Consider the following 27,124-nt stretch of genomic DNA (forward strand, 5'->3'; position numbering starts at 1 on the left):
GGTTCTTCCAAGTTTTGGGTATTCAAAATAAAGCTGGCGTCAATAAGTTTGTGATGTTTTAGCACTAACCATCCAGAGTCAGTAGTCCATAATACCGTATTCCGATGATGCAATATATATATACCGCTAAAACATAATAATAGAGATCCATTTTGTAGATCTCATTAATTATGCATCAAATGATCCAACTTGTAATATGAATGGTCCAACACATTTCATGGATCAAAGAAAATGAAATTATGCATCAAATGATTCAACTATGCCATTGAATCTCATTAATTCTCATAATTTTTTTTTAATTTAATATACACGCCATTTATTAAATTTTTAAATTTAATGAAGATAAAAATCAATCTCATTAATTCTCATAATATTTTTTTTTATCAACTACTCAATTTATTATCACCTACTCATCTTATGATTAAAATTTAGTAAATATTAGAGTTTACAATGTAAGGAAGTAATTTTAAAAATGAATAGTCAGTAGATCGAAATTGATCTTCGTAATGAAAATTTTAAAATAATTCAACTATGCCATTGAATCTCACACGTGCAAATGAATTAAAACCAACCAAGGTCTAATCTGGCACTGTCACAGAATATCTTAAAATTGGATGGAAAAAGAAAAAAAGGAGGGAAAAAAATTTGCACTGCATAGGAAAGGTCAGCCAAGTAGGTATTAATCGCACCGAAATATTAGGAAATAATACAACTAATACAGCCGCGGTCTTTGACTAGTAATTAAAGCAGTTCCTTTCTCTATCTTTCCCATTCCATTTCCTCATCAGAAAACGCCAAAAAAAGGAAAATAAAGAAAGAAATAAAGAAAGAAAGGATCAATGACAGTGAGTTGTTGGTGAGTTGGAGTTGGAGTTGGTGGTGGGATTGTAGATGAAGTCCCTGAGTTGAGTGAGGAGGTGAGTTGAGTCGGGCAACTCGGGAAAGATGTAGAAAGCGTGAATCATCCTCGGATACTCCAGAAGCCGTGCATCCTTGCCGGAGCGCCTCAACCACTCGTAGTACTTCCTCTGCCAGTCCTGAAGTGGGTCCAGCCCCCCAACTACCACCACCGTCCGATCAGGAAATTCCTCCAATCCCGATATGTCCTCCGCCAGGGTTCCACTCACGTTGCAGAACGGATGGTCCCTACTCGCCCCCTCCGGCAAGCACGCCTTCCACATCCAGTCCGTTCTCTCCACCGTCACCACCGGGCCCCGCGGGAGTCTCATCTCTGCCTCCGTCCTCTCCTCTCCCCCGAAGAACGGCTGTATCGCTATGAGCCCCTCCACCCGAACGGCGCCCAGATTTGACGACGACGACGAGCCGCCCTTCCTCGCCACCCGCACCGCCACGTGGTGAGCCAGGTTGGCGCCGGCGCTGTCTCCCGCCAGAAAGCACCTTGACAAGTCGGCCGCCTTGGGCAGAACGCCGTCGTGATTTACGTCGAGGAATTTGAGGACGTCGAATCCGTCGTCGTATTGGGAGGGACAGCGGTGCTCCGGAGAAAGCCTATAGTTGACGGACACCACGACAGCCGGAATCTTGCGAGCCATCTTTCGGCAGACGGCGTCGTAGGCAAAACAGTCAGGACTGAGGAAGACGAAGCCGCCGCCGTGGAAGAAGACGAGTACCGGGAGGGATTTGGGAGCGGCGGAGGAGGCGGTGGCCGGGATGAAGAGGCGGAACCAGAGGTCGCGAGAGGGATCGACGGTGACGTCGGAGGTGGAGACGGATCGTGAGCCAGTGGCGTTGGGTTTGGGATCGGGAGTGGGAGGGGATCGGATGTCGAAGAAGCGGAGGAAGCGGCGATTGACGGTGCCGTTGGAGCGACGAGAAGTGTCAGTGACGAAGGAGAGGAATGAGACGGTCATACGGGTCACCCACGGCAGACGATTTCCATCTCTTACGCCGTCGGAGTCGGAGCTCGACATTATGAATGAATGAAATATTGGGGGTGGGTGGGTGGGTGGCCGGTGGTTACTTGTTTGTTTAATATATATAAACACACATTCATTCATTCAGCATTCATTGATGGGAGGCGGGGCGATTAGGATTGGGAAGTTATGTTTGGTAGGAAAGAAAAGTAGAAGGAAGGAAGAAGGTGAAGAGATTTTGGGTGGAAAAATAAAAATATAGGTTGTTTGGTAAGAGAAAAAAGAAAAAGAAATGAAAAATGGAGTGAAAAATAATACATGTGGGTTTTATTATTTTTTTTCTTTTTATAAGTGGGCAGAAAATGAGATGATAAATTGAGACAATTCATTAAAGTGAATAAAGTTACTAAATTACTCTTTTCTTTATCAACATTCAAGTAAAAAATTTAAGGGTATAAAAATAATTTATGAGTAAGATTTTTTCTTTCCTTTTAATTTAACTTCTAATACCAAATAAGTAAAAATAAACTCATTTTTTTTTATTTTTTCATACTAAACAATATAAAAAAAAATTAAATTCCTTTCTATCATTTTTATTTTTCATCACTTCTCATATTTTCTTTCTTTCTTATTAAACATAGCATTAATGACAATATGGGCGTTATCTCAAAGGGCCCAATCCACTCCTACGTATACTTACTCAGCACGTTGGCCCACAGGAGCGCAACCAATACGATCTTTTATTCTTTTTTTTTTTTCAGAAATAAAAAAGAAATAATTCTCAATCAATTCATTATTCGGTCTTGTGACTGTCACCTAAATTATACAGGCGTACACATGGCTTTCACTCGTTGGGCGTTCAGAATTAATTTTTACTTATTTTCTAAAACATTTCTACACATTTTTTGAAAAACAAAAATGAAAACCATATTTGTTAAGTAAATATTTTAAAAATAAAAATAAAATAAATAACAATAAAATTAATTTTTATAAAAAAATTAAAAAACAGTTAAAAATTATTTTTATTTTTCTGTTTTCATTTTTAGTATTTATCAATAATATTATAATATATTAATTAATAATTAAATTAAATACTATTTCACTTTTTTATTATATTCAAAATAATTTTTTAAAAAATTAATCAAACGCAATTTCAAAATTAGTCTTATAATAATTCTTAAAATAATTTCATTTTTATTTTTGTATTAAAAATAAAATCATTATGTCCCCTCCCACACACGTTGTTTTATCTTTTTAATAATAAAGGAAAAAATGGTAAAGCGTTAGAAGACAAAACAACTTGATCAAATTATATAGTACAAAGAGTAATGGTAATAATACCAACTCAAATTTTAATTTTTATGTATCAACTAATTTAGCGCATGAGTTGTCATCTTTTCATATGTAGATGTAATCTCTTTTATTATTGATGTGGTAATATTTTAAACACCCATTAATAGTAAAATGATAACTTACATGCTACATCAGTTGGTACACAAGAGTTTAGATTTGAGTTTATATTCCTAACATTATTCTAGTGCAAAAGAAAAACACTCTCTCTTTTATAATGGTATATTAGTTTTGGTACATTAGTTATAATTGAAGTTTTTATAACATAAAATACAAACAACAATAAGTAAGAAAAAATATATATGAAGATTTTTACATAGAGATTAAAAAAGAGTATATATTAAATGGTAGTATGCATGTTCTAACGAAGATTGCACACCTAACTCTACAATAAAATGTAGAGTTTAAATATCCCACACATAATCTTTTATTTTTTTAGAGAAGTACATTCAGCGAAAATGTTATGATTAATTGTAAAAATACATGAAATATTCTTAAAAAAGAGTCAACATCATTTTCAAAGTAATAAAAAAAAAAAAGAGCCAAAACAACTCGTTTTAGACGACTAAAAAAGGAATAATAAAGCCACGACAACTCTTTATATGTGCAGGATAGTAGTGGTCTAGAAGATGGTAAAAAAAAGGGGGCAAGGGCATATTTTTGAAATTTTATTATAGTGAGACAAATAGACAATTAGAAAGAAAATTGTGAGAATAACTTTTAATACACAATATATTAGAGCAATACCAGTAGCAAACATCTTAGTATAATAATCTTTAGAAAAAAATTAATTGAGATAAATAAAAGAAAGAAGTTAAAAAGAATGGTAAGTACGAAGAATATAAAATTTGGGGGAATAAAAGAAAAAAAAGGAACATGAAAAGCTAAAAAAACACCACAAGCAAAAACAAAACAAAAAAAGCGTCAAGGTTGTACGTTGAAAGAAATTTGTGAGAAAAATATTTAGAACACGATATATAAGAGCGCTACTGGAAAGAAATATCTATAACCTTAAAAAAAAATTAATTAGGATAAATGAAAGAAAAAAAAAGTTAAAAAAAAAAGAGTAAGTATGATGAATATAAACTTTGAGGAAGAAAAGACAAAAAAAAAAAATAAGAAGGCAAAAAAAAAAACACCAAAAGCAAAAAAAAAAAAAAAAAAAAAAAAAAAAAGAGAAAAGAGAGAGAGAGAGAGAGAAAAACCACATTAAATTCTACTATTTTATATAGTAGTAAAGTAATAGAATAGATAATAGATACGTAGAAAAATAATTTAAAAAATATAAATAGAAAAATAACTATAATATGTTGGATCTTTTAAATCCATGTTTCACATTTTAGGAATCATCCCACTAAATTATTAAGAAAATAAGTTAGGATAAATATCTGTCTCTATTGATGCAGCCTTGAATCTCCAGTAGAATTCTCTAAGATAACGAGCACGACGGTTATTGTCTTCCTCAATCAAATCTCCTTAGTTCCTTAATAGGGTGTTTTCTCTCTAGATGGGTAAGAATGAAAACTGCCGAATAATTTGACGTTTTGAGGACCATAACCTAAGTTTCTTTATATACTGCCCCATTAGGCTCCCATTAAACCTAGTTGGGTCAATATGGGTATCCACCCATTCTGCCCACATCCTGTTAGGAGACTATTTGGACTTTTCATAATTAGATCACTTAATTAGCCTAATAATTAAATAGCTTAATATAATTATTGAATAAATATGTGGCCCACAATATAGGAAACCCACGTTTCCTAACAATCTCCTACTTGGGCTACATATGATTCCTAAAATAATTATATCGCTTGCCTCTCCTCCACGGCCACCAGTGCCACCACTATTACGTCCCCGACCTCTAGTACATCCACCAGGGGTCGGATTTACAGTTTCATCAGCAACTCTTTCCATAGTTTGCGATTCCTGCGTTTGAAAAACATTAAGAAATTGCCCTTCTTCGATGTTGAATTGGGCATCAATGGGAATATCACCACCATAACCAGAAGAAGCCATTATGAAAAATAAGAGAGATTGAGAGCGCTTTGAGAGAGATTAAGAGAAATGAAGAGAGATTTAAGTGAGATTAAGATATATTTGAGAGAGATTAAGAGAGATTAAGATAAATTGAGAGAGAATGAGAGTTTTTAGGTGAGGAAAATGGTTGGGGGGAAGGGGGGTATTTATAGAAAAATTTTTGGGTTGAAAAAAAAAATTTTCTCCAAAAAATTCAGGTCCAACGGCTAGTATAATTTTCGGGCAGGTCAAGCAACGGTAAAAAATCCGACCATTGGGTTCGAATTTTCGGCAAAATTCGGGTTCGAGTCGGATTCGGGCAAAAAAGATCCATTTGGTTCAAAATTCGGGCATTTTTCGGGCTACGGTAAAAAAAATTTAGGCACGAGCAACAAAAATTCGGGCAACTTCGAGTAATGCCGGAAAATTCAAAAAAATCCGGCAAACGGCTGGGGACGACTTCTCCACGGCGGCGGACAGTCGGGGGAATGAATATTTTCGGGCTGCCCGAACCCGTGCCTGAAAAATACCGTGGTCAGGCGGCGAGAGGCACCTGCCCGCCGTGCCCGAAAATTTTCAGGCAGCGGGCATGCCCGCCGCCTGAAGTTGCAGCACTAACACTAAACACTAAACGATAGAAAACTACAGGCACTCGTTAGTTATCCCTATCAAGCAAAATTAAACCAATACAATATATATATATATTAGAATTTCTATGGTTCCAAGAATATCTTTTGGGTGTAAAAAACAAGTTATGTCAACATTTTAGAGAAATTTCTGGATTTGGTTTAAATTTGATAAAATAGAAATGGAAAAAACGACATTAAATGCTTTATTCAACAATCCGTGTGCAGATAATATTTCAATTTTTGTAAAAAGAAAAAATCAACAACGTGATTAATTTGGGTGGTTCACAAGATCTTCTTTGTAACTGCAAGTGTGATTCAAAAATAGAAAAGGATAGATAAAGAACGGAGGAGTGGGGTAGAAAAAGAAAGAAAGAGAAGATTAGTGGGGAAAAGGAATGGGCCTGAGTGTGGGCCGTGAAGAGTAGGAGAAGCCCAGTCGAGTTGAGGGAGTTAACAATACCCAGGACTTAGGAGTGAGACGGGCAGTTTAATGAGATTTGATCGAGAGAGCAAAGGAAAGGCAGAAGAGGAAGGAAGAAAAGAGTTGGAGATTTCAGGTTCCTTGGAGAATAACAGAGAATGAGCGAGAAAAATATGAGTACGAAGAATAATAATAATAATAACAGTAGTAAGAAGAAGACGAAGAAGAAGATGACGCTGAGCGCAGATGAAAGTGTGAAGCTGTTCAATCTGCTGAGAGCAGCCGACCAACGCCCTTTCCTCGAAATCGTCTCCGACTTCGAATCCTCCTTCCCAGCCCTCTCCTTCTCCCAATTCGTCGTTTCCTTTTCTCTCTCCACCCTTTTGCAGGTGACCAACAAAAAGCTTTCAATTCTTCTTCTTTTTTTTCTTTTTTTTTTCAAATTAGGGTTTTTGTTTTGTGATTTTATCAAATTAATTAAAATTAAGAAAACGAATTTCGACACCAGGACAAGAAGATGCTCAACCCTGCACAGCGTTTGGTTGGGTTCGCCATTCTTCATCAGGCTTACAACAACAAATCTTCTGCCAATTCTAATAATCCTTTCCTTCCTCTGTTTATTACTGTAAGTCACTCATACTACTCATACACAGACTCGTATATATCTATATATATATATATATATACATGTATATAAAAGAAGGATGATTGTATATGGTATTCGCTCTCATTTATCAGGGTGCTTGTAATGAAGAAGCTGAAAGATATGAGAGGGCATTTATTCTCCAGCTATTATCCTCTGATTCCTCTCCCTCTCCTAACTCCAAAGAGGTTTGTTGTTTTTTTTTTTATTAAATAAAATAAATGACGGACAGACTTCGTTTTCAATTTCTATTTTGGATTAATGAACAGCGGACCTCTTGTTTGTTCTTTTCAGCAGTTTCTTAAGCAATCCGCCTCCCACTACATCAAAAGTTTTGATCCTTCACTCTCACTGCATGTATGTATATTCATATTTGTGAATTATGAATTGTTATGTTATGTAAATAATAAGATTTTACAATTCAAAACACTTTGAATAACAATGTTCGTTCATTTTGTTTAAAAAATAAAGAAAAGAAGAACCAAGCAAAAAGCAAATGAATGTTCCTTCGTACTTGCTTGTCATCAGGTGTTCCCCAAGCGAGAACAGTTGGAGCAACAGTACGGCGTTAAAGCTCACGTCGAACCCTTTAATTGCCCTTTTAAGGATGCCTCCCTTTTAAATGCGCTTCCCGACCCCGATCTTCCCCATTGTTCTGATCCTAACTCGTCAGAGTCAGTTTAATCCAACCCCATTCGCACTTCTTTTTTTTTTCTTTTTTTTTTTTTTTTTTTTTTTTTTTTTTTTTTTTTTTTTTTTTTTTTGCTTCCACTTCACATTAAAAGGCATATATATACACACATTCTTATTTCAAGGTTTGATTTACAACACGGAGCCAAACCTAAGCTTGGTTCTGGTGATAGAGATGAGACGCTCATTGGATTGTTGTCAAGCTTGTCCCTGGAAGGCTTTGGTCCTCCATGGGCCCGTCCTATTCCTCCACAACTCCCGGTTCAGGATGGTGAAGTGAGTTCTTTCTTTTTTACTCTTTTCCCCCGCTTCTATGGACTGACCCATTTTGATTGCGTGATTTAGAGTATTTAACTAATCATCCTAGTCCTCTTACAGCTCGTATGGCTAAACCCCGGCGATAATCATGAACTTTTATGGGACTACAGTATGTGTGTCGATACCAGCAGAGGAACGGTAGTGAGGGACTTGATTGCAAAAGCCTTGAAGGGACCACTTGCTCCTTCCCAACAGGAGGTGCTCATTTACTTTATCTTCGTGTAAAGTACATAATATGTCAATCCATTCTTGAGATAGAATTCATAACATCGAATTTAAATATCACGTCAAGTCAAATGCTAATGTTATAAGTTTCTTTATGTGTTAAAGCGTGTATCAATCCAGGCAATAATGTCTGATGTGTCATATATTCTCATTGTGCATGAGATGAACAAAATGCTATCAATGCCCCAGTTTTATGTATAACATATAAGATGTTAGGACACATTATGGCACTAGTAATGGAATGGTGCATCCATTTGTGTATGATATGTGTGTTTGGTGGGAATATAGAGGGACGATGAAAATTGTTTGCTCATGCCGGGTGGCATGTGGGTGAGAATATAGGTAACACTAAGAGTGTGTGCTTGGAAATTCTGGGACGAAGGGAACTCTACATTTGACAAAATAGCTTCACTATTGATACGTTTCGCTATTGATGCGCTTCACTATTGATGCGAAGGGGAGTAAATAGAACAGCTTTGAGTCTTTCCTTTGTGTTTTACATCATATTCAATCTTAAGAGTTGCTATAGATGAGTTTATGTTTATTAAAGAATAATGGAGAAATCATAATATTTTAATTTCCATCACATTACTTCTCTCGTTTGAAGCAATATATGACCCTGTGTTTTTCCTTGGCATTGGCCAGCAAGTCTTGTTGGAATTAGCAAATGACCCGAAACTTGTATATCATTGTGGACTCACACCAAGAAAGCTACCAGTATGTGTTTCTTTACCCTAACTGTTCATTTGCATTGCATCTTTGGGGTTTCTCATCATAATTCTGCATATCTTTTTCAGGAATTGGTGGAAAATAATCCTCTTATTGCTGTTGAAGTTCTCACTAAGTTGATAAACTCCCCTGAAATTGCAGAGTATGTCTTTGGCAGTGCTTTCGTTTACTTTGTTTTATTTCTATTTCTGCTGAGGCAGCATAATTTCTGACTTGTCTATTCTGACATCTCTTCTTTAACATAGTTACTTTACAGTGCTTGTCAACATGGACATGAGCCTGCACTCAATGGAGGTTGTGAATAGGCTTACAACTGCAGTGGAGCTTCCTTCCGAGTTCATACGAATGTACATAACTAACTGTATATCGTCCTGTGAGAACATCAAGGTAATTCACCTCACCACTTTGCTATTAGAATTACACTTTCTGCTTTTGTTAGCTTTCTATTTCTGCTGCCATGGGCACTGTCTATTGTCGATTCAAGCATGTTAAGTTGTGATCCATATTACATGTTCTTGGTTTTTTATTGTCTAGAGAACCATTTTTCCGTCTGAATACTCCGATGGTTTGAGATGTTAAAAGTATCTTTTGGTAATCCCATTTGTAGTTGGGAGAGGTATTAAAGGCCCCGTTCATTTCACCGATTCGAGTTTAGAATTCTAGTTTTGCTACAGTAAAAATCTCTCAGAAATAGTCACACCTAATTTTTTTGTTACAGTAAAAAGTTCTCAGAAACAGTCACATCTCAACTCGAATTAAAAACTCGAATTAGCGAACTAAACGGGCTCAAAGTATCTTATGGTTATCCATCCAATATTGACTTTTGTGTATTTTGAAAAATCATTTTACACAGGACAAGTACATGCAGAATAGACTCGTGCGTCTCGTATGTGTTTTCCTGCAAAGCCTTATCCGAAATAACATTATCAATGGTGAGTTCACTTTGGATCTTAGAGTAATTAGTTGTTGATTTTTAATGGATTCCATTGCCTATTTTGATGAATGTGAATGTCTTTGATGTATTTTTTGGTTATCCTTGCAGTTAAGGATCTCTTCATTGAAGTTCAAGCCTTCTGCATCGAGTTCTCGCGGATTAGAGAAGCAGCAGCTTTGTTTAGGCTTCTCAAGTCCTTGGAATGATTTAACAAACCAACCTTAATCTTTTCACAATCGTCTGTTTTAATCATTTCTCTTCCATTTTGTAGATAATGTTTTAGTTTAGTGAATATTTTGTCTCCTTGCTATTTTATATATCTCTTAGGATCAAAATAAGTTTGAAGCCAAGATTATATTTTGAAGATGTTATATCTTTGAATAGATAACGGGACATTTCCTTGTACATTGCTACTCTTTAACAGTTTTTAGGTGTCAATTATCACCCAAGTATTTTCATTAATTTAGGAGATGGCTTTTTGGTAACTCTAAAAATGAATTGTTCTCAATAGTGATAGAACTTTGAATAGGCCACTCACGACTGTTTGAAAAAACTGAATTTGTGCTCTTGCTTGAGTCCACCCGCTTGAAAAATTTGGGCTGACCGTCTGAACTTGAAAACTACCTTGAGTAGGTTTCGGGCAAGTCTTAGGTGTCAATTATCACCCAAGTATTTTCATTAATTTAGGAGATGGCTTTTAGGTTTCAGGCAAGTCTTAACTGTCTGAGTTTGGTCGGGCAATTTGAGCCCGTCCGGAAAAGCCTAAATTATATATATATATATTTATATTTATATATTTTTTTTAATATTTATAATAATGCATATATATTATATATAATATTGTTTATTAATTATATTTGTATTTAAATATTTATTAAGTTATTTATTGTAAAAATTATATAAAAATTATAATTAAGATTAAAATCAACATAATTTAAAAAATTAATTTTGTTTATTACTTTTTAAATTTATAATTCATGTTTATCTCGTTAAAAATTTTATTAAGGAAAATCTAATTGAGAAAAAAATTAATAAAGAAAAAATAATGTAATTATTTTGTGACGAATTACAAAATTTACAAATTTACAAAGTATAAATATACAATATTACAATTACAATGTCCAAAGTAAATAAATATTTATAAATTACAATTTAATTTGAAGCTGAAATATCGTCTTCAAAATAAAATATTAATTTATTAAATTCATCTAGCCATTCTTAGTTTGTCGGTGAAATTGTATCTTGTAAACGTTGATCGGCATGATCCTAATCGTTAATGTACACCAAAGCTTCTATTATATCCCTTTGCAATGTGTTTCAACGTTCCTCAAATATTCGTCAGGTCATACTGAAGGATTGTTCGGATGAAACAGGGGACACTGGAATCGAAAAAATATCAATTGCCAATCGAGTAAGGATTGGTCAAGTTAATGCTCGTGCCCTCCACCATTTAACTAAATCAAACACTTCTATACTATCGTCGACTACTAAGTTCTCGCTGAGGTACGCCATAAGCTCATTGAAGCCGTCGCTGCCGCTATCACCACCACCACCTCTTGATGACGATCCACTCCCAACTTCTTTTTGAGTTTTCTTCTTTTTCAACCCGTAATCATTCATGAATGAATGCAGGTTTTCATCTCTTTGTTGCGGTTCCTCTCCTCCATAAGTGGTGTTTATAAACCTATTCTCATAAACACTATAGAAAGAATATTTTATCCTTTATTATAGGATATTGGTAAGAATAATCGATGTTCAAAAATACTCCTAAGTTTTCTAAACCTTCTAATTTTAATCTAGGATTAAAAATAATACCGAAACCATACAACATTAGTAATTTAGATTAATATTTTTTAAATTTCTTTTCCATATAAGCGATAAGAACTCCTAAAATTGGGTCCACGCTAAATTCACTAAATAACATACTAATTCTTAAAAGTTCATCTAAAGCTAAAGGTGATGTTGGGTAATATGTTTTACTAAGTTTTAAAGTAACTCATGAAACCTACATAAAAATTGATACAAAGTTTCATCAATTTGCTTATCATATATGTTTATATGTCTTACTCTTAATTTTGCACTGATATAGCTTGTTATAGCATCTTTATAGGGGAGGCATTGATGAAGCATTATATAAATTAAGTTCCATCTTACAGGCATATCTAGGGCTAATGCTCTAGAAGTTAGATTTAATGCTTGTAAAATCCTAAACCAATCTTGTTCTCTTTGGTTACTACCTTGAATCCATGCAATACTATCTCTAATTCTTTTAATGTGAGTAGCCATTGATTTTAAACCAGATTTTACTAATAAACTAATTACATGACATGCACAGTATTGGTGAAATATAGTACCATCATCGAATAAACTTAAATCATTTTCAAAATATTCAATTGCTTTAGTATTTGCACTAGCATTATCTAATATTATAACAATCACTCTATCCCTTAATCTATATTCATCAATAACATTTAAAATTGTATTATATATTAGATCGGTGCTATGTGATCCTAGAATACATTTAAAACCTAATATTCTCTAATTTAAATCGAAACTTTTGAAATAATATCCGGTTACAGATAAATAATCTTTGTTGACAACATCATACCAAATATCTGCTATTAACGCAACGCAACTGCTAGTAGAGTGTAAAAGGTTGATTAATACTTCTTTTTCTTATTTAAATAATTTTAACATATATTTCCTAAGAGTAGTTTTTGAAAAAAAAAAATTGTGCATTAGGATTGTGTATAATTTTAATATACTAGTGCCAATTAGGATGCTCAACAAAACTAAGTGGCTGATCCAATGTTTCTATCAATCGCGTAACTTCAATACGATCGACTTGCGGATCGTATTTTCAAGTGGTTAGACCACCGGTGCGCGATCAAATGATAATTGTGTTTGGCAGAGTTCGGATCCGCCGGTTTGACCATGCTTTTGAAGACACTTTTCAGAGTGTCTTCTCAAGTGTGTTGTGCCATGAATAGTGTCACCTTGTAAATTAGAATGACAATATTTACATTGAGCTATGTGTTTAGTGTTACCGTCATTATTGGCCTCCTCAAATCTGTTGAAGTGCTCCTAAACTGTGGAGGTGCGCTTGCATTTCCTCTTGGAGGTTGCAACACTAGCAGTAGTACTTGCCTCTCCGCCCCCACCATTGCGACCATGACCTCCACTAGATCCACTATGACCAGGATTTAGAATTGGACATTGTTCCTCGAGTGCTTGTGTTTGCGATTCCTGCGTAGTAAAAATATTAGTAGGAGTTGGACTTTGGGGATCAACAGGATTATCACCATAACTAAAGTTGAAATTAAAATTAATTAACAAAGAAATTAAAATTAATTAACAAAAAACACAAAAAATAAACAATGAGCTTGAGAGAGCTTAAAGTTGAAAAGAGCTTTGAGAGTTTTGAGACTTGAAATGAGAGCACTTTGAGAGAGAGAGCTTTAGGATTTTGTGTGAGCTTGTAGCTTATGGAAAAATTGTGAGAGAGATTTGAGACAAAAGTGAAATAGATTGAGAGAGAATGTGAGAAATGTTGTGAAGAAAATGTTTAGGGGATGAGGGTATTTATAGAGAAATTTTTGGGTTAAAAAAAATCAATTTTCCCTAAATTTTTTAATCCAACGGCTATTTTTTTGCTTGGCGAATCGAGTTTTTCGAGCAATGGCACAAAATAGAGCCGTTGAAGTTGGGCTTTCGGGTGGCTGTCGGGTCGGGCAACAACGGTCAAAAAACTAGCCATTGATCGGGCTTTAGGGCGGGCATGAGGTATCAACGGGCGGTGTGCTTGGTTCAAATCATTTTTTCGAGCTGCCCGAGCCCAAAAACCTAAGCTGGACAGGCGGACATAGGGTCCTGCCCGTCGAGCTCGAAAAAATTCAAGTTTCGGGCAGGCGTGCCGCCTAAAGTTCCAACACTAATTCTGAATGCAGTTGTTAAATTGTGTGCCATATAGAAAACCAAAAGTTATTCTATGCCTCTTTTCTTTTATTATTTATTGTTGAAGAAATTATCCAACTTATCTTCCAAAATACTTGTTTTGGTCAATATGAATTCTCAACATCAAGCATGTGTGAATATTCTTGGTGGACTTTCGTGGAATTTAAACCGCTTATTTTATATAAGGTAAAAAGTTAAACAACTTGTTATTCCATTAGAAGTGAAAGTATAACGATAAAAAGTATGATTTTTTTGCATGAATACTTCTAAACTTAACGTGTTTGACAAATCAGTCTCTGAATTTAAAATCATGATAATTAATCCCTTAAACTTAACGTGTATGCCCAGATGATACCCTATTCTTCTCGTGTTCTTCTCCATTTCCATCTTCTTCTTCCTCTCTCTCTGAGTAGCATTTGAAGGTGCAAAGGTATGAGAACTCTATCACCAGAACCAAGCTTAGGTTTCAACAGACTTTTTTTTTGGTTAAAAATAATATGATAATACATTTAAAGCAAATTCCAATAATGACTGCCGATCGATGGTCATTATCGCTAACAGCTGATAATGAGCATTGATGTACGCCACCCATCCCTATCACAAGCATAGGGCTATTAAAAAATATGCAAGATTGGATTAGATGACACTTTTTTAAGTCAGTACATATACAGATTTGTTGCTAATTGAGTATAAAAAGTAACCGATCCAAATTCCAAACCAATCCACTCTACATATATATGAAAAATATTTTAGAATCTAAAATATTTTCAAATGTCTTAGGGTTTAGGAAGAAAATATTTTTTAATTATACAAACAACTATGCACAAAATTTGACCTTTTTAGCTTATGTAACATGAGTAGGACCATTTATGACTTATGAAATAACTTGATAAGTATAGTATGGGAATTAGTAGGTGTTTTTCCGTCAAATCAGATTGTTGGTATAAATACGTAACAATTGAAAATAGTATAATTTTTCAATAACCACGATACACATCCCACAAGGCGTTAGAAAAAAGTAAAAATAAAAAAGAGTAATTGACATTGGTGGTCCTTTAATTTTTTATTAAGTAACACTTTAGTCCATCTTCTTTTAATTTTGATAAAATAATTCATAAACTCTTAAAACATTGACAATTAAGTTTTTTTCTGTCAATTTCTATTAAATTTTTAATGGAATAAATAAATTAAAGAAAATTATCCTTACTAAAGAAAGTGAGAAAAAGTTTTAAAAAATCAAAATTAAAGAAAGTTGTCCTTATTAAAAACTCGACTTTGTAAACCTAACTCCGCGAACTCAGAACGTCGCGGCTGAGACTTCACAAACACACTGCCGCGTCGCCCAGACGCTGCGAACCCAATGCCGCCGTGCTCCCCTCCCTCAAGTGTTGTACTAATATTTATGACTGCAACAGTGCAAGTCTTTTGTTTTTTTAATGATTTTTTAATTTTGATTTTTTGTTAATTAGTAAATAGTATGATTTTACTAATATATCTTTTATATTGGAGCACGTGACGCGTTCTTTTAAAAATTTAATAGAAATAGACTCAAATAGTTTAATTACTAATATTTTAAGAGTTTAAATTTATTTTGTTAAAATTAAAAAGAAAAGACCAAATTACTAAAAAACAAAAAAAAAGTGAAAGCCACTATTTTAGCTAAACTCCCTAATTGATTATTATTAATATAGAATAAAGGTTCATTTTTCTGGTTTTGTTTCTTTGGAAACTCCGCTCGACCTCGACCTGCATCAATTCTCATTAAAAAAAGAGAGAGAAAAAAAAGAGGTTTTTTATATATCCGACCCTCTCTCTCGGTTTTTTCATTTTCTTCAGAAAAAAGGAAAAATAAAATAAAATAAAATAAAAGAAGAAAGAAAACCCTAAACAAACAACAATTCGAAGAATCTCAGTGCAATTGCAAAGTGCAAAGTGCAAGTGCTCTCTCTGCTGTAAGTTTTCTTTTCTTGTTTCTTTTATTTTATTTTTATTTGATATATATATATATATATATATATAGTTTTCTCTGCCATTTTCGCCTTTCTGTTGCTTTGATTGTTTCGTTTCTGTCTGAGAACGATGAGTCTTATTTCAAAGTCGTTATATTATTTTTGTCTAATGTTTTTCTATAATTTTCTTTTCTTAACAAAGTTAGAAAGAATATGTGATCTTCGCATTCTAAAACTCATATTCTCGGTAAATTGAATGTCTAAATCTGTCGCGTTTGTTTGCGAATAAAGTTAAAATGCAAAGTTGAATCGTTCAAAGGAAAGAAAAAGGCCCGTTTCTATAAATAAATAAATAACCATCCTAAATTAAATCATTTACCAACATTTTAAAGCAGCAAGCAAGCATATTACAAATGTCCTCGTCAGCCCTATTTTACATTGTTGTTTGTTTTACAAAGTAAAGTGGTAGTTTCTCTTTTCTTTTTTTCTTTTTTTTAAAAAGTGATTTATTATGTGACTGATTTATGGCTTCCTCTTTCTTCTATTCTGTCTGTATTACACCTATTTATTCTTTTTCTCCCTCTCTCTCTTTTCCTTATAATGCCTTAAATATGTAGAAAACAAGGAATGTTGTGTTATAATTATACTAGTAAGTCGAACGATTTTGGACCTTATTGTCATTCTTTTGAAGACAGTTGAAAGGAAGAGGGGAAAAAAAGTGATGTATTGTTGATGTGTTAATAGCGCAAAGTATGTCTGCCGATCCTCGTGCCCCGATGCCTTTTATAGATGATGATGCTTCTTCGGCCTCCGGAGATGATGTGAACATGTTGGACGGAAACAAGCGCCAATCGGGAATGCCGCCGAGTTCAGGTCGTCGGAAGAGAAGCCGCAAGGCCACTGGCGATGCTATAGTGGACGCCATGCTAGAAATAGCTGCTGCTTCCAAGATGAGGGCGGCCGCCATCATGAAGAACGAGGAACGGTTTTCTATTAGCAAATGCATTAAGGTCTTGGATGAGATGCAAGGTGTTGATCAAAGGATCTACTTTTTCGCTTTGGATTTGTTTGAAAATCCGAACGCCAGAGAAACTTTCATATCCCTTAAAAGCGAGAGGCGGTTGCCATGGTTGCAGGGAAAGTCTGGCGCTTCTTCTAGTTGAATTAGGCTGAGAGTTACCTTCTCTAATATATATACAGATGTTTCTTTTTTTTTTTTTAATGTCCCATGGCTTGTACAATTGAGCAGACTTGAAAAGTTTAATTTTTGTATCTACTATGACTTTATGGCCATGCCTTTTCCTTGATAACCTAGATGATAGTTTGCGGATGTAGCCTTCATCAATTGATTTAGAATGTCCTGTGGTTGAAAGCCATAACTTGTTGAAATGCTTTCAAAAGTTCAATTGTTATATTTTCTTGTACAATATTTAATGCCTTTTATGCAGATATGTGAGCTGGCATGGATGATTTTGACCTAGAACTGGATGAGATGGAATTGATTGCAGTTGCTGCCGGCTACAGCTACTATAACAATGTTACGAGCAAACCTTGTCGTAGCTTGTCACCCAAACAAGGATGTGGCTTTATGACTGAAGTGCTGAATGGTCATGACCACATTTGTCGGGAGATGTTTCGGATGGACAAACATGTATTTCACAAGCTGTGCGACATTCTTCGACAGAGAGCCATGTTGCGGGATACTGCTGGTGTTATGATAGAGGAGCAGCTGGGAATTTTCCTCAACATTATCGGTCATAATGAGCGCAACAGAGTAATCCAAGAGAGATTCCAACACTCAGGTGAAACCATTAGCCGATATTTTAATAACGTACTGAAGGCAATCAAGTCATTGTCACGTGAATTCTTACAGCCACCACCTCTCACCACCCCCGCCGAAATCCTCTCAAATCAAAGATTCTATCCGTATTTCCAGGTTCATGTTCAAATGCATATATTTTTCTTGTCTGTGTTGTTATAGGCAAGTCATCTTTACCTTGTTTATTACTTTTGTTTCAGGACTGCATTGGAGTCATTGATGGAATGCACATCCCTGCTCATGTCCCAGCCAAAGATCAATCCCGTTTCCGTAACCGAAGAGGTGTTCTTTCACAAAATGTGTTGGCAGCTTGCACGTTTGACCTAAAATTTATATTCATTTATCCTGGTTGGGAAGGCTCTGCTGCAGATTCCCGTGTATTAAGGGCAGTTCTCAATGATCCGGATCAAAATTTCCCCCAGATTCCAGAAGGTTTGAGCAGTGCGACTATAAATATACTAGAAATTTTTTACTTGTGAATCTTATCCAGTGATTAAAACAATGTTGCTTATTTCCGATAATTACAACGTGTTAGGCAAATATTACCTTGTGGACTCGCGATACTCGAATATGGAAGGGTTTATTGCTCCGTATCAGGGAGTCCGGCATCACCTCCATGAATTTAGAGGTGCTAATCAGTTGCCCAGAAATGCAAAGGAACTATTCAATCACAGGCATTCTTCTCTAAGGAATGCCATTCAGAGGTCTTTTCAGGTTTTGAAGACTCGATTTCCCATACTCAAAGTCGCTCCTCAGTATGCATTTCACATTCAAAGGGACATAGTCATTGCTGCGTGTGTTATGCATAATTTCATCCGCCGCGAGGAAGAGAAGGATTGGCTGTTCTCTAGTGTGGAAGGGGTGAAAGTGGATGAATTGCCTGAGCTAGATGAACAACCTGAAATCCAGTTGGTTTCTTCAATACAAGAACAAGTTGCCTTTTCGATGAGAGACTCGATTGCCGCTGCAATGTGGGATAACTTCATTAATAAATGGGATGACTGGTGACTGTTTGTGATGGTAAGCTTTCTTGAGAGATGACCCTCGTGACGTGGCGTACAACTGCTAACTTGTTACTTTGCTAAACCTAGGTGGAAATTTTGCTTCGTTGGCAGGACAATTGTTCTTCCGTGCACTTGTTTTGTTAACTGTAAGTTTCTGTTGCTTTTGGCTCGTCCTTCTTCTCTTTATATGTTTTGCGTACAATCATGCTATGCTTTTTGTAACGCGTTGCTGCATGTAAATAATATCATGTGATTGGGGGAGAAGTCTCAAATCTCAATATGATTGATCGTTTGTTTTTTGTTGTGCCAATTTTGTTGGTATTTAGTTCTGGAATTATCAGGAACGATAATGGGTCCTACATGTAAATGTAATCCTAGCCTCTGTGTTCTGTTCTGGTCTGGTCTTCCCATCCGAGGCTGAGGTGCAAAATTGCAATTAATGGATTTTGTTGTAGGAAGAAAGAAAGAACCAGACCAGACCCGGTTCACTAAATCGCTGGATCAATTGTAGAGTCGTGTTAAAAAAGAGTACGCCAGTAAGTAGAGTAACTAATAAAACAAAGAAACAAGTGAGTCCGTGGCATTGCTCGACATCGTGGGGGATTGGTGGTAAAGTTGTCAAATGTCAAAAGAGACGCCATTAATTGGAGCGTTATAAAGATTTACAAATGCAATGCTTTGCACAGAGCAAATGCAGGAAGCGCATGGCTTTGCCAGTTGCCTGCCTGGTCATGAAACATCTCCGGCAACCTTCACCTACAGCCACATTTGGCCATATCTGGCCGAGAGAGAGAGAGAGACAGTGAGGAGCGGTCCCTCTTTAAGTCATGCCCAAATATTAAATAGGTCGGCCGCATTTCTCATTGGTGATGGGGTGTCGTCACGCCGCAGGAGGTGAGTGGCCTAGGCGGCTTCCAACTGCGCCTGGGAGAGTGCGCTCACCGGGTCGTCATCAGAGGAGGTGAGTCGCCAAATCAGAGTTAATCTTAGTGGCATGCGACATCATCAAATCCGTTAAAATACTAGATGGATTTATAATGAAAGGCACTTTGAAAAGGTTACATAATTAGGAGGTATTTATGAAAATAATCTAAAATTTTGTTTACTTGTCTGTATAAAGTTCATCTAATCAAATAATGAAAATGGGAAAATACATTAATCTAAATTGCGTTGGTTTATTCCTTACATCAAATCCGGATACATGCATGTGTAGGATAAACAAAATATGAGGGGGAAAAAAGGAGAAAATAGTTTAAAAGTAATTATTAATTCATGGAAAGAAAATGCACCCGAGCAAGAATGTATTCCTTCCCAGCAATCCAAACGCCAGTTTGCGACCACTGAACATCTTCCCACTCAAGATTCTCCTCCAACACCTATCCATACAAATATGCCATTTCCATTTAATTTTATAATAAACATATAACAGAAGAAGAAGTTCCAATAAAACCTTTTTTTTTTTTTCAAATTATTATGCAGGCCAGGCCAGCAAAAGAAGGATTGCAGTACCTCCACATGTTCAAGGGGCAGCGGTATCCCAACCGAACGCATCACTTTCTGGGGAAGAGGCGTCTTACAACGAGACCATCGGAATCCATCAACCACAACATTCTCGCACTCGCCGTTCGCAGAATGTGAATGATGATTTTGCAATTTCTCTACCTCCGATTCATGTGCATGGGATGATTGCTGAATAGCTTTCAGCACCTTTTCTCCACTAAAACAGAGCTCATACCTTCACATGATAGACAACTCAGCAATCAGAACCAAGGAAAAGAAAACCAAGAACCCATAGTTTAATTTAATTTAGTTTAGATTAGTTTAGTTTAATTTAATTTAATTTAATCGAACAAATGGATAACAAGTAAATACCTGCATGAATGCGTCTCCAAGTACAACACTTCTCCCTTCTTTAAACGCGCTGATGTATACAGGGGTTTCTTCAGACCTTTGTCAGCAACTATGCTTATACTGTACTTAATCCTGAAGAAAATACAAACAGAAACAGAAAACCGAGGTTAACTGCGGTTCATCAAAATAGAACTCAAGGTAACAGAAAAATAAACATATTCGCATCATGGATGGCTTCAATCTGAATGATCAAATCGAGATTTATTTACCAAGGTTCATTGCATAGGTTGTATTGTATCGTAACTTCTCGTACAAATCTCTGTTGCCTTAAGGCGTTCTACGGAATCCAAAGAATCATGTAAGTCAAAAGTAAAGTTAACAAGCACCAATAATACCAAAAACATAAACCATTTTTCGAGCACAAAAAGAAAATTAAACACACAACACAGCAATTAAAATATGAAGAAAAATGTCAAAGAGAAACAATATAAACTGTAGTATTAAGGAAAAGAGGATTAAGCCAAGGACGTATAAACAAACAAAGACCGAGTTTAAACAGAAGCACAAACGTGAGCCTAGAGTCAGATGCTAAGTAATACCGAAGCTGCAGCCCTTGTAGTCATAGTCCGCTCTACAGCCACAGGAGCAAGTGTAGGCTCCACTGTGGATGTATGTGTAAGACAAGGCTCCAGGTCAATGGTTCCGCCGCCTTTCTGGAAACAAAATTGGAAATGCACGGGTAAGTATCAAGATTCAAAGCCCGGTGGCACAATAATAAATTCACAATCGAGGATTTAAGTATCTTAGAAATCAATAAAAGATTTTCAAAAGAAAAAATTGACAAATGCGAAGACATGTACCATATATCTCTAGAAAATACATAATATTAACAACGACGATGATGGATAAAGCATTAGAACATTGAAAACTAATCAACAAAAGCAAATTAACAAATTAGCTTTACAACTTTAATACCTTCATGATGCAGCATCGTTCAACACGGTAACTACAGCCAATTGCAGCCCCCCAGGCACGTGAACGGACATTGTTTCTCAGCGTAGAAATATAACCTAATATAAATGTTAGGATTGGATTAAACGAATAATGTATACATTTGTATGTACAAACCACTGTGTCAACAAGAACAAATAAACAAATGGCAGCAAGTAATTTAATAACCATAAAAATTCAATTATCCTTGTCTCGACTTATGCCAAAGACGATTCATGTATACCATGCAAAATAAAAAGCCTTCTGATGAAAAATTACATAACAATATTCAAGTCTGCTTAAAATTTAGGGATGCCAGGTCATAATTCATATTGAAATTATTCTAACAGAATGAAATTAAGCTCCAGTATGTATCTCTCTTAATTTTGTTACAAATATCAGAAAATCCAAACAGAAGGTGACCATGCTACCCCAATACAATTAAGGAATAAAGAGATTAATTGTCAAAGACAGATTCATTGCATGCATATATAAGCAATGAGCGGTTAATGTAAATCAAAATCAAGTGCAACTGAATCCTACTTACAATCTTGTGGAGGTAACACACGGATAGTAGCACGTAACTCCTGTATAGCAGGAGGAGGAGGAGAGGCCGTAGGTCGGCAGTAGCCTGTATGCATGAGAACTGAAAGGCAAAAATGGGACATCAAGTTTTTTGTTTTTTTAGTCGCTATTTCTTCCCTTAAAAAAGAAATCATCGCCATGTTTTTATACACTGCATAAAACCACAAGTCAATCATCACACTATTACCTGCAACAAGATCTGAATCGTCTGTGTATATATCTGTCCCCCATAGCTGGCCACCTCTCACCTACACATGATCGCATTAAGAATTTCATATGAACATACTGCCAATTAGAAACAATGTTGTCAAGCGACGTCCTATTAACATAATGCGGATCTTTACTTGGCGATTTGTGGCAGTAACATGCTCTGCCGGTATTCGAATTTCAAGAGTGGGCCCGCTACTTGAGCTTTCACTGTTCTTTTCAGCCTGTGATGCTTCATACTCCTTCCACAACTTTATCAACTCTTGCATGCATTCACCGACTTTATAGACAACAGAGGACACTTCAGCTTTTCCTGAAACTGTAAGCAGCTTAAGAGACATGTAAAGGAAATCAACATCGAAAATACAAGATGGACCAGATTTCGTCGTTCCTATAAGCAGAATTTACAAAGGTATGAAATAACTTATTATTGCAAGAGTCTATAACCCTAAGGACATGAATATAATTCTTATAAATTCAGCCATGTTAATGCCCGTTATTGAACTAATCTTGTCAAACTCAAACAGAGCTCAAAAGTTACATTTGTTGTCCTCCTGCAATGGAGCTGCCACAATGGGCAAAGTTTTTTCTCTAGTCTAAGTAACATCTACTTCTCCGATGCAGACGTACTCAAAATGCAGAGATTGTTGTTATCTGAGTAAGAAAAACATTCCATTTTTGGGCAGAAGTAGATGATATTCAACTCCACTTTATTTTCAATCGGTTCTATTGTGCAGCCAATGAGCCAAATGATACTCGGACAGAATATGCGATGTCTTAAGAAACGAACTCTACATTGATGTGGAAAATGATATTTCAGACCCCTTTTAGTCTTGTACCACCAATGAACTAATCCAAATGATTTACATCCTTTATTCTTCACTAAGTTTCTATCCAGGTTCGTTGCATCACAAACATATTGCAAGGTAAAACAAGGACTTCACCAAGGATGAAATTCCTTTTGGCTGTAGCAAACTTAAGAAGCTCCACATAATATAATTGAATACGACAGCTCACCTTGAGATCTGCAAAATAACAAACACAAAAATAAAAATTAATTAATGTACTGAACCAGGGATGCGGAAAAGCAAAAGAAAAATAAAATGCAAATTAACCTCTGCACTAAACAGAATGGGAACATATGCCAAATTTCCATGATCCTTTTAAAAACAAAACTTTTATTAAGTTATTATTGAACTTATGTCGATCTAATAGAATCCACCACATGGAGATCTAAACCATCAACTCTGGAAAATGTGAAATACAGATAAAAGTGAAAACACTAGACTAGCACTTATCCCCTTATAACGTGAACAGATCTCTGCAATGAATCAACCGCTGAACCATCCAAATCTTAGTCATTAACAAGAAAGCTGATAAGAACCTAGCTAATTCAAACACTCTGATGAACCAGATAATGAATTATCATTGAATCAACTGATAAAAGAGTATTAAGAAAACCAGAAACGGTGGTATTCGAGATACCACCACTCTCCCTAATCTTAGTTTCCCAAGCCCTGAATGAATCCCAAATTCATAGAAAAATTAGACATAAACCCTTCATGAGCTACTAACTCCCTTCTTTATGCTGATTTCTACTAACTCTACCAGCTCACTAACTAAACTAACTTCCCAAATTACTAAAGGACCCTAACAAAACCCCACAAAAACAAATCATTGTTAGTCAAAACACACACCACTGATGGTTAAGGCCTCATGAGCTGACTCTTCCTAACCTTCTTTTAAGGCTACTAATATGACTTTGGCCATGAAAAAGTAAACTAACATTGATATTCTCTAGAACCTCAAAAATGGACAAGTTATCCAGCAGAACTTTCATCTCCTGTTCCCCTATTACAACTTTATCTCTCGCTAATCAAGAAGACGACTAATGGTGTTGCCCATGTTCAGAGATGGTGATACATATGCGGTTAAAATGTATTTAAACGTTGACTTCAGACTTTTTGTAAGTCATTTGCGTACAGAAGGACAGCAAAATCTATCCCCGCATATAAGAAGCTACGTACGAGATAGAGACAAACCAGAACATGAATCTAGCATTCCTAACTTCAAATTGATGGTCTAGAACCTCAAAAGTGGACAAGTTATCCAACAGAACTTTCATCTCCTGTTCCCCTATTACAGCTTTATCTCTCGCTAATCAAGAAGACGACTAATAGTGTTGCCCATGTTCAGAATGCAAAATTCAAGCCAACCTAATCGTATTTGAATATATATAAGAGTAATTCAAAAAATAATAATAATAATAATAATAAGAGAGAAGAAGAAGAAGGTATTTCAGACCCTTCATTTTCTTGAGTACGAGTCCTAAATCGGGGCTCACGGTTGACCACTTGAGGGCTACCCCTAGACCGTTGCATCCTCTTACGCTGTTGAACACTGTAATTATAAACTTCCCTTTCCCGCTCCATACCCCCTTCAGCATCCGCTGCACAACCATCATCCGATTCCTTCTCAAATGCCCGGCTGCACTTTTCAGTCCTATCTCCGTCTCCGTCGACATCCCGTTCTTTCCTTCTGTCTCTCGATTCCTTATCAACAGTTTTCCAGCTCTCGGATTCTTTCTGCTTCTTATTATCAGATATCACATTCTCTTGCTCTTGCAATCTGTTTGATCCATCCCCCAAATCTTTCTCATTACTCTCTTTGTCAGCTCCATTCCACGACTCTCTCCTGGTATGATCCTTTTCCCTCTCTTTTACTCTTTCCTTATCTTTCACGGGATCCTTCCTCTCCCTTTCCCACCTCTCCACGTCTCTTTCTTCCTTGGTCAATTCTTTGCCATCAGCAACTTGCACGTTGCTCCTACGATCAACCCTTTCCTTCTCCCTTTCACCCCAATCCCGGTGTTTCACATCTTTCCTTTTCCTATCCTTGTCTTTGAATTTGTCTTCTCCTTTCAAATCAAACTTGTTTTCTCCAACAGCCTCGTGTGCTTCAACAAGATCCCTCTCCTCAACCGTTGAAGGCTCCTTCCCAGCCTCGGCATGGCCTTGAGAGCTGCCACGCGAAATCCAGGCATCCATACTTCCCGGAGGGGCATCAGAATATCTCTTTCCCCTGTTATATTCCTTTGAATCTTTCCAGTTCAAGTGACTACTAGTCGGAACACCATAACCATCCTTATCATTCTTAACTTCACTCTTTGCATCATTATAACTGTCCCTATCGTACTTCATGTCCTTATTGTCTTCCCCTCTACTACTACCACTATCATGTCTTGAATCCTTTTCTCCGCCCTTGGCATTTTGAGAATCCCTCCTTGAATCGCCATACAACTCCCTAGCATCCCGGTTCTCGAGGCGGTGGTGATCCTTGGGCTCCTCAGAAGCAGAAGCAGAAGAAGCAAGAGGAACGGTATCTAGGTGAGAATCGGTAGGCAATCGGTGGAACATTGCTGGGGGAAGGATTTTCCTGTCGATAAGGACGACATCGGTGCGGGGAATCTTGGGCAAACGAGCGTCGGGGGTGCCCACCTCATAAGGGGGAATGTAGTCGACAGAGAGCTTAGAGAATGAAGGTGAATCTTCGTGAGGAGGATATTTGGAAGAAGAAGAAGAGTGAGTACTCTCTTCATGAGATCTTTTAGGTGCGCCGCTCATTCCGTCCTTCCCCCGTAAATTCGATGATGATCACGGTTCACAGTTCAAAGTTGAATAATTCAACGATCAATGAGTGCGTGTGTGTGTGTGTGTCTTCTCTTATTCCTTGATTGATTGATTGTCTGATTGAAGCATTTGCAAATTTGCAACCTGGAGAAGCAGAAATCCATGTCAAACTTAATTTCACATTTAGGTCAGGTCGAACTGCATCTGCTAAACTAATAACAATAACAACGATAATAACAACAATAATAACGAAACAATACAGCAGGTACTAATTCATTTCAGAGTTGGGACTCTGAAAAGAATAATCACTAAAACCAAAGAAAGCCTAAAACTTTGAAAATCGACCGGAGAAAGAGGGAGAGATTTAAGCAGATAATTTATTAAATTTATTTATAAAAGTGAAGAATGAATAATAAGAATAATATGCAAAGAAGAAGAGTAGTACAATACTGGGGAAGGACCAAATCAATGAGTAACATGAATGATTGAAGTTGAAGCATTTGCTGAATGTGAAAGAAATTCTAGGAAGAAGAATTAAAAGAGCAGAGCAGGGTTTAGTAATTAACAGTTCGAATCTTGATTAAAGAAAACATAAAGAAAGAAAGAAAGAAAAGGACTTACAGAAGAAGAAAGAAAGAAGCTTTAAAACGCAGATATATATACACACACACAAATATGAATAGCAAAAATGAAGATATCATATCAGAACAACAAAAAAAACAGAGAGGAATTGAAGAGTGAAAAAAACCCTAAAAGTGCAAGAGAGAGAGAGACAGAGAGACAGAGAGAGAGAGAGAGAGCTCACAGGTGAATTAACTCTTTGAGGGTTTAGGTCGGCATTATGAATTCGTAATTCATATTCATTTGACAACGAAAAAGAGTAATTCTTTGCAGAAGAAAGACAAACCCCTTACTTTGATGACCTCCGGCTGGCTTTCTTTCTCACTTTCTCACTTCTCCGTTTTCACCCCCTCCTCCCTCCCTCCGTCGCGGTCAGTCTGTCTCTCTTTTCTTTTCCAATTTCATTATTTATTGGGCTGGCCCATTTACCCTGCTAAGCATCCAAGTACCCACCATGCAAGTGGCCCATCCACTGACAGTCCAGGAATCTCCGGCCCAATAAGTTTTAGCAGCGACAACTCATCTCCTTTCTTGCAAATTGCCAGGTCATGGCTCCAAGAATCTTCAACAGTCAACACCACTAATCCTCTCCATCTATTCCCTCTTAAGTCTTAACGGGATGTTTGGTCGGAGGATTTAAATCATGATTTGAATTATAATTTATTATTCGTTACAGTATTTTCTCT

The 27,124-nt window shown here is 36.3% G+C and overlaps 4 protein-coding genes across 7 annotated transcripts; 2 read left to right on the forward strand and 2 right to left on the reverse strand.

Moving 5' to 3' along the window:
- Nucleotides 1–644: 644 nt before the first annotated feature.
- LOC21396262 (probable carboxylesterase 18) lies at nt 645–2,126 on the reverse strand. Its single transcript, XM_010098092.2, has one exon. It carries the CDS (start codon nt 2,016–2,018, stop codon nt 837–839), a length of 1,182 nt encoding a protein of 393 aa, XP_010096394.2. The 5' UTR covers nt 2,019–2,126; the 3' UTR covers nt 645–836.
- Nucleotides 2,127–6,370: 4,244 nt separating this feature from the next.
- Nucleotides 6,371–10,217, forward strand: LOC21396263 (CCR4-NOT transcription complex subunit 11). 2 transcript variants are annotated; one of them, XM_024165638.1, is made up of 12 exons: nt 6,371–6,679; nt 6,799–6,915; nt 7,029–7,121; nt 7,228–7,290; nt 7,462–7,607; nt 7,749–7,899; nt 8,002–8,139; nt 8,812–8,883; nt 8,964–9,037; nt 9,141–9,282; nt 9,749–9,827; nt 9,938–10,217. In XM_024165638.1, exons 1-12 carry the CDS (start codon nt 6,449–6,451, stop codon nt 10,033–10,035), a joined length of 1,404 nt encoding a protein of 467 aa, XP_024021406.1. In that variant the 5' UTR covers nt 6,371–6,448; the 3' UTR covers nt 10,036–10,217. The 2 variants fall into 2 exon arrangements, with proteins under 2 accessions (XP_024021406.1, XP_024021407.1); XM_024165639.1 differs by having other exon boundaries at nt 7,231–7,290.
- A 5,265-nt stretch (nt 10,218–15,482) lies between these two features.
- On the forward strand, nt 15,483–18,814 carry LOC112091590 (putative nuclease HARBI1). Of its 2 annotated transcripts, XM_024165641.1 has the most exons (5): nt 15,483–15,735; nt 17,181–17,668; nt 17,752–17,983; nt 18,087–18,571; nt 18,643–18,814. In XM_024165641.1, the coding sequence occupies exons 2-4, from the start codon at nt 17,195–17,197 to the stop codon at nt 18,557–18,559; spliced, it is 1,179 nt and encodes a 392-aa protein (XP_024021409.1). In that variant the 5' UTR covers nt 15,483–15,735; nt 17,181–17,194; the 3' UTR covers nt 18,560–18,571; nt 18,643–18,814. The 2 variants fall into 2 exon arrangements, with proteins under 2 accessions (XP_024021409.1, XP_024021408.1); XM_024165640.1 differs by having other exon boundaries at nt 18,087–18,814.
- An 822-nt stretch (nt 18,815–19,636) lies between these two features.
- On the reverse strand, nt 19,637–26,824 carry LOC21396266. 2 transcript variants are annotated; one of them, XM_024165643.1, is made up of 12 exons: nt 26,623–26,824; nt 24,493–25,961; nt 23,206–23,213; nt 22,326–22,501; nt 22,169–22,229; nt 21,944–22,042; nt 21,382–21,476; nt 21,006–21,119; nt 20,676–20,743; nt 20,428–20,538; nt 20,065–20,290; nt 19,637–19,931 (listed from the first exon to the last, which is right to left on the reverse strand). In XM_024165643.1, exons 2-12 carry the CDS (start codon nt 25,809–25,811, stop codon nt 19,821–19,823), a joined length of 2,388 nt encoding a protein of 795 aa, XP_024021411.1. In that variant the 5' UTR covers nt 25,812–25,961; nt 26,623–26,824; the 3' UTR covers nt 19,637–19,820. The 2 variants fall into 2 exon arrangements, with proteins under 2 accessions (XP_024021411.1, XP_024021410.1); XM_024165642.1 differs by having other exon boundaries at nt 22,326–22,507.
- Between the last annotated feature and the right edge of the window lie 300 nt (nt 26,825–27,124).

This window comes from Morus notabilis, unplaced genomic scaffold (assembly GCF_000414095.1).
Source record: "Morus notabilis unplaced genomic scaffold, ASM41409v2 Scaffold1195, whole genome shotgun sequence".
NCBI classification, from domain to species: Eukaryota; Viridiplantae; Streptophyta; class Magnoliopsida; order Rosales; family Moraceae; genus Morus; species Morus notabilis.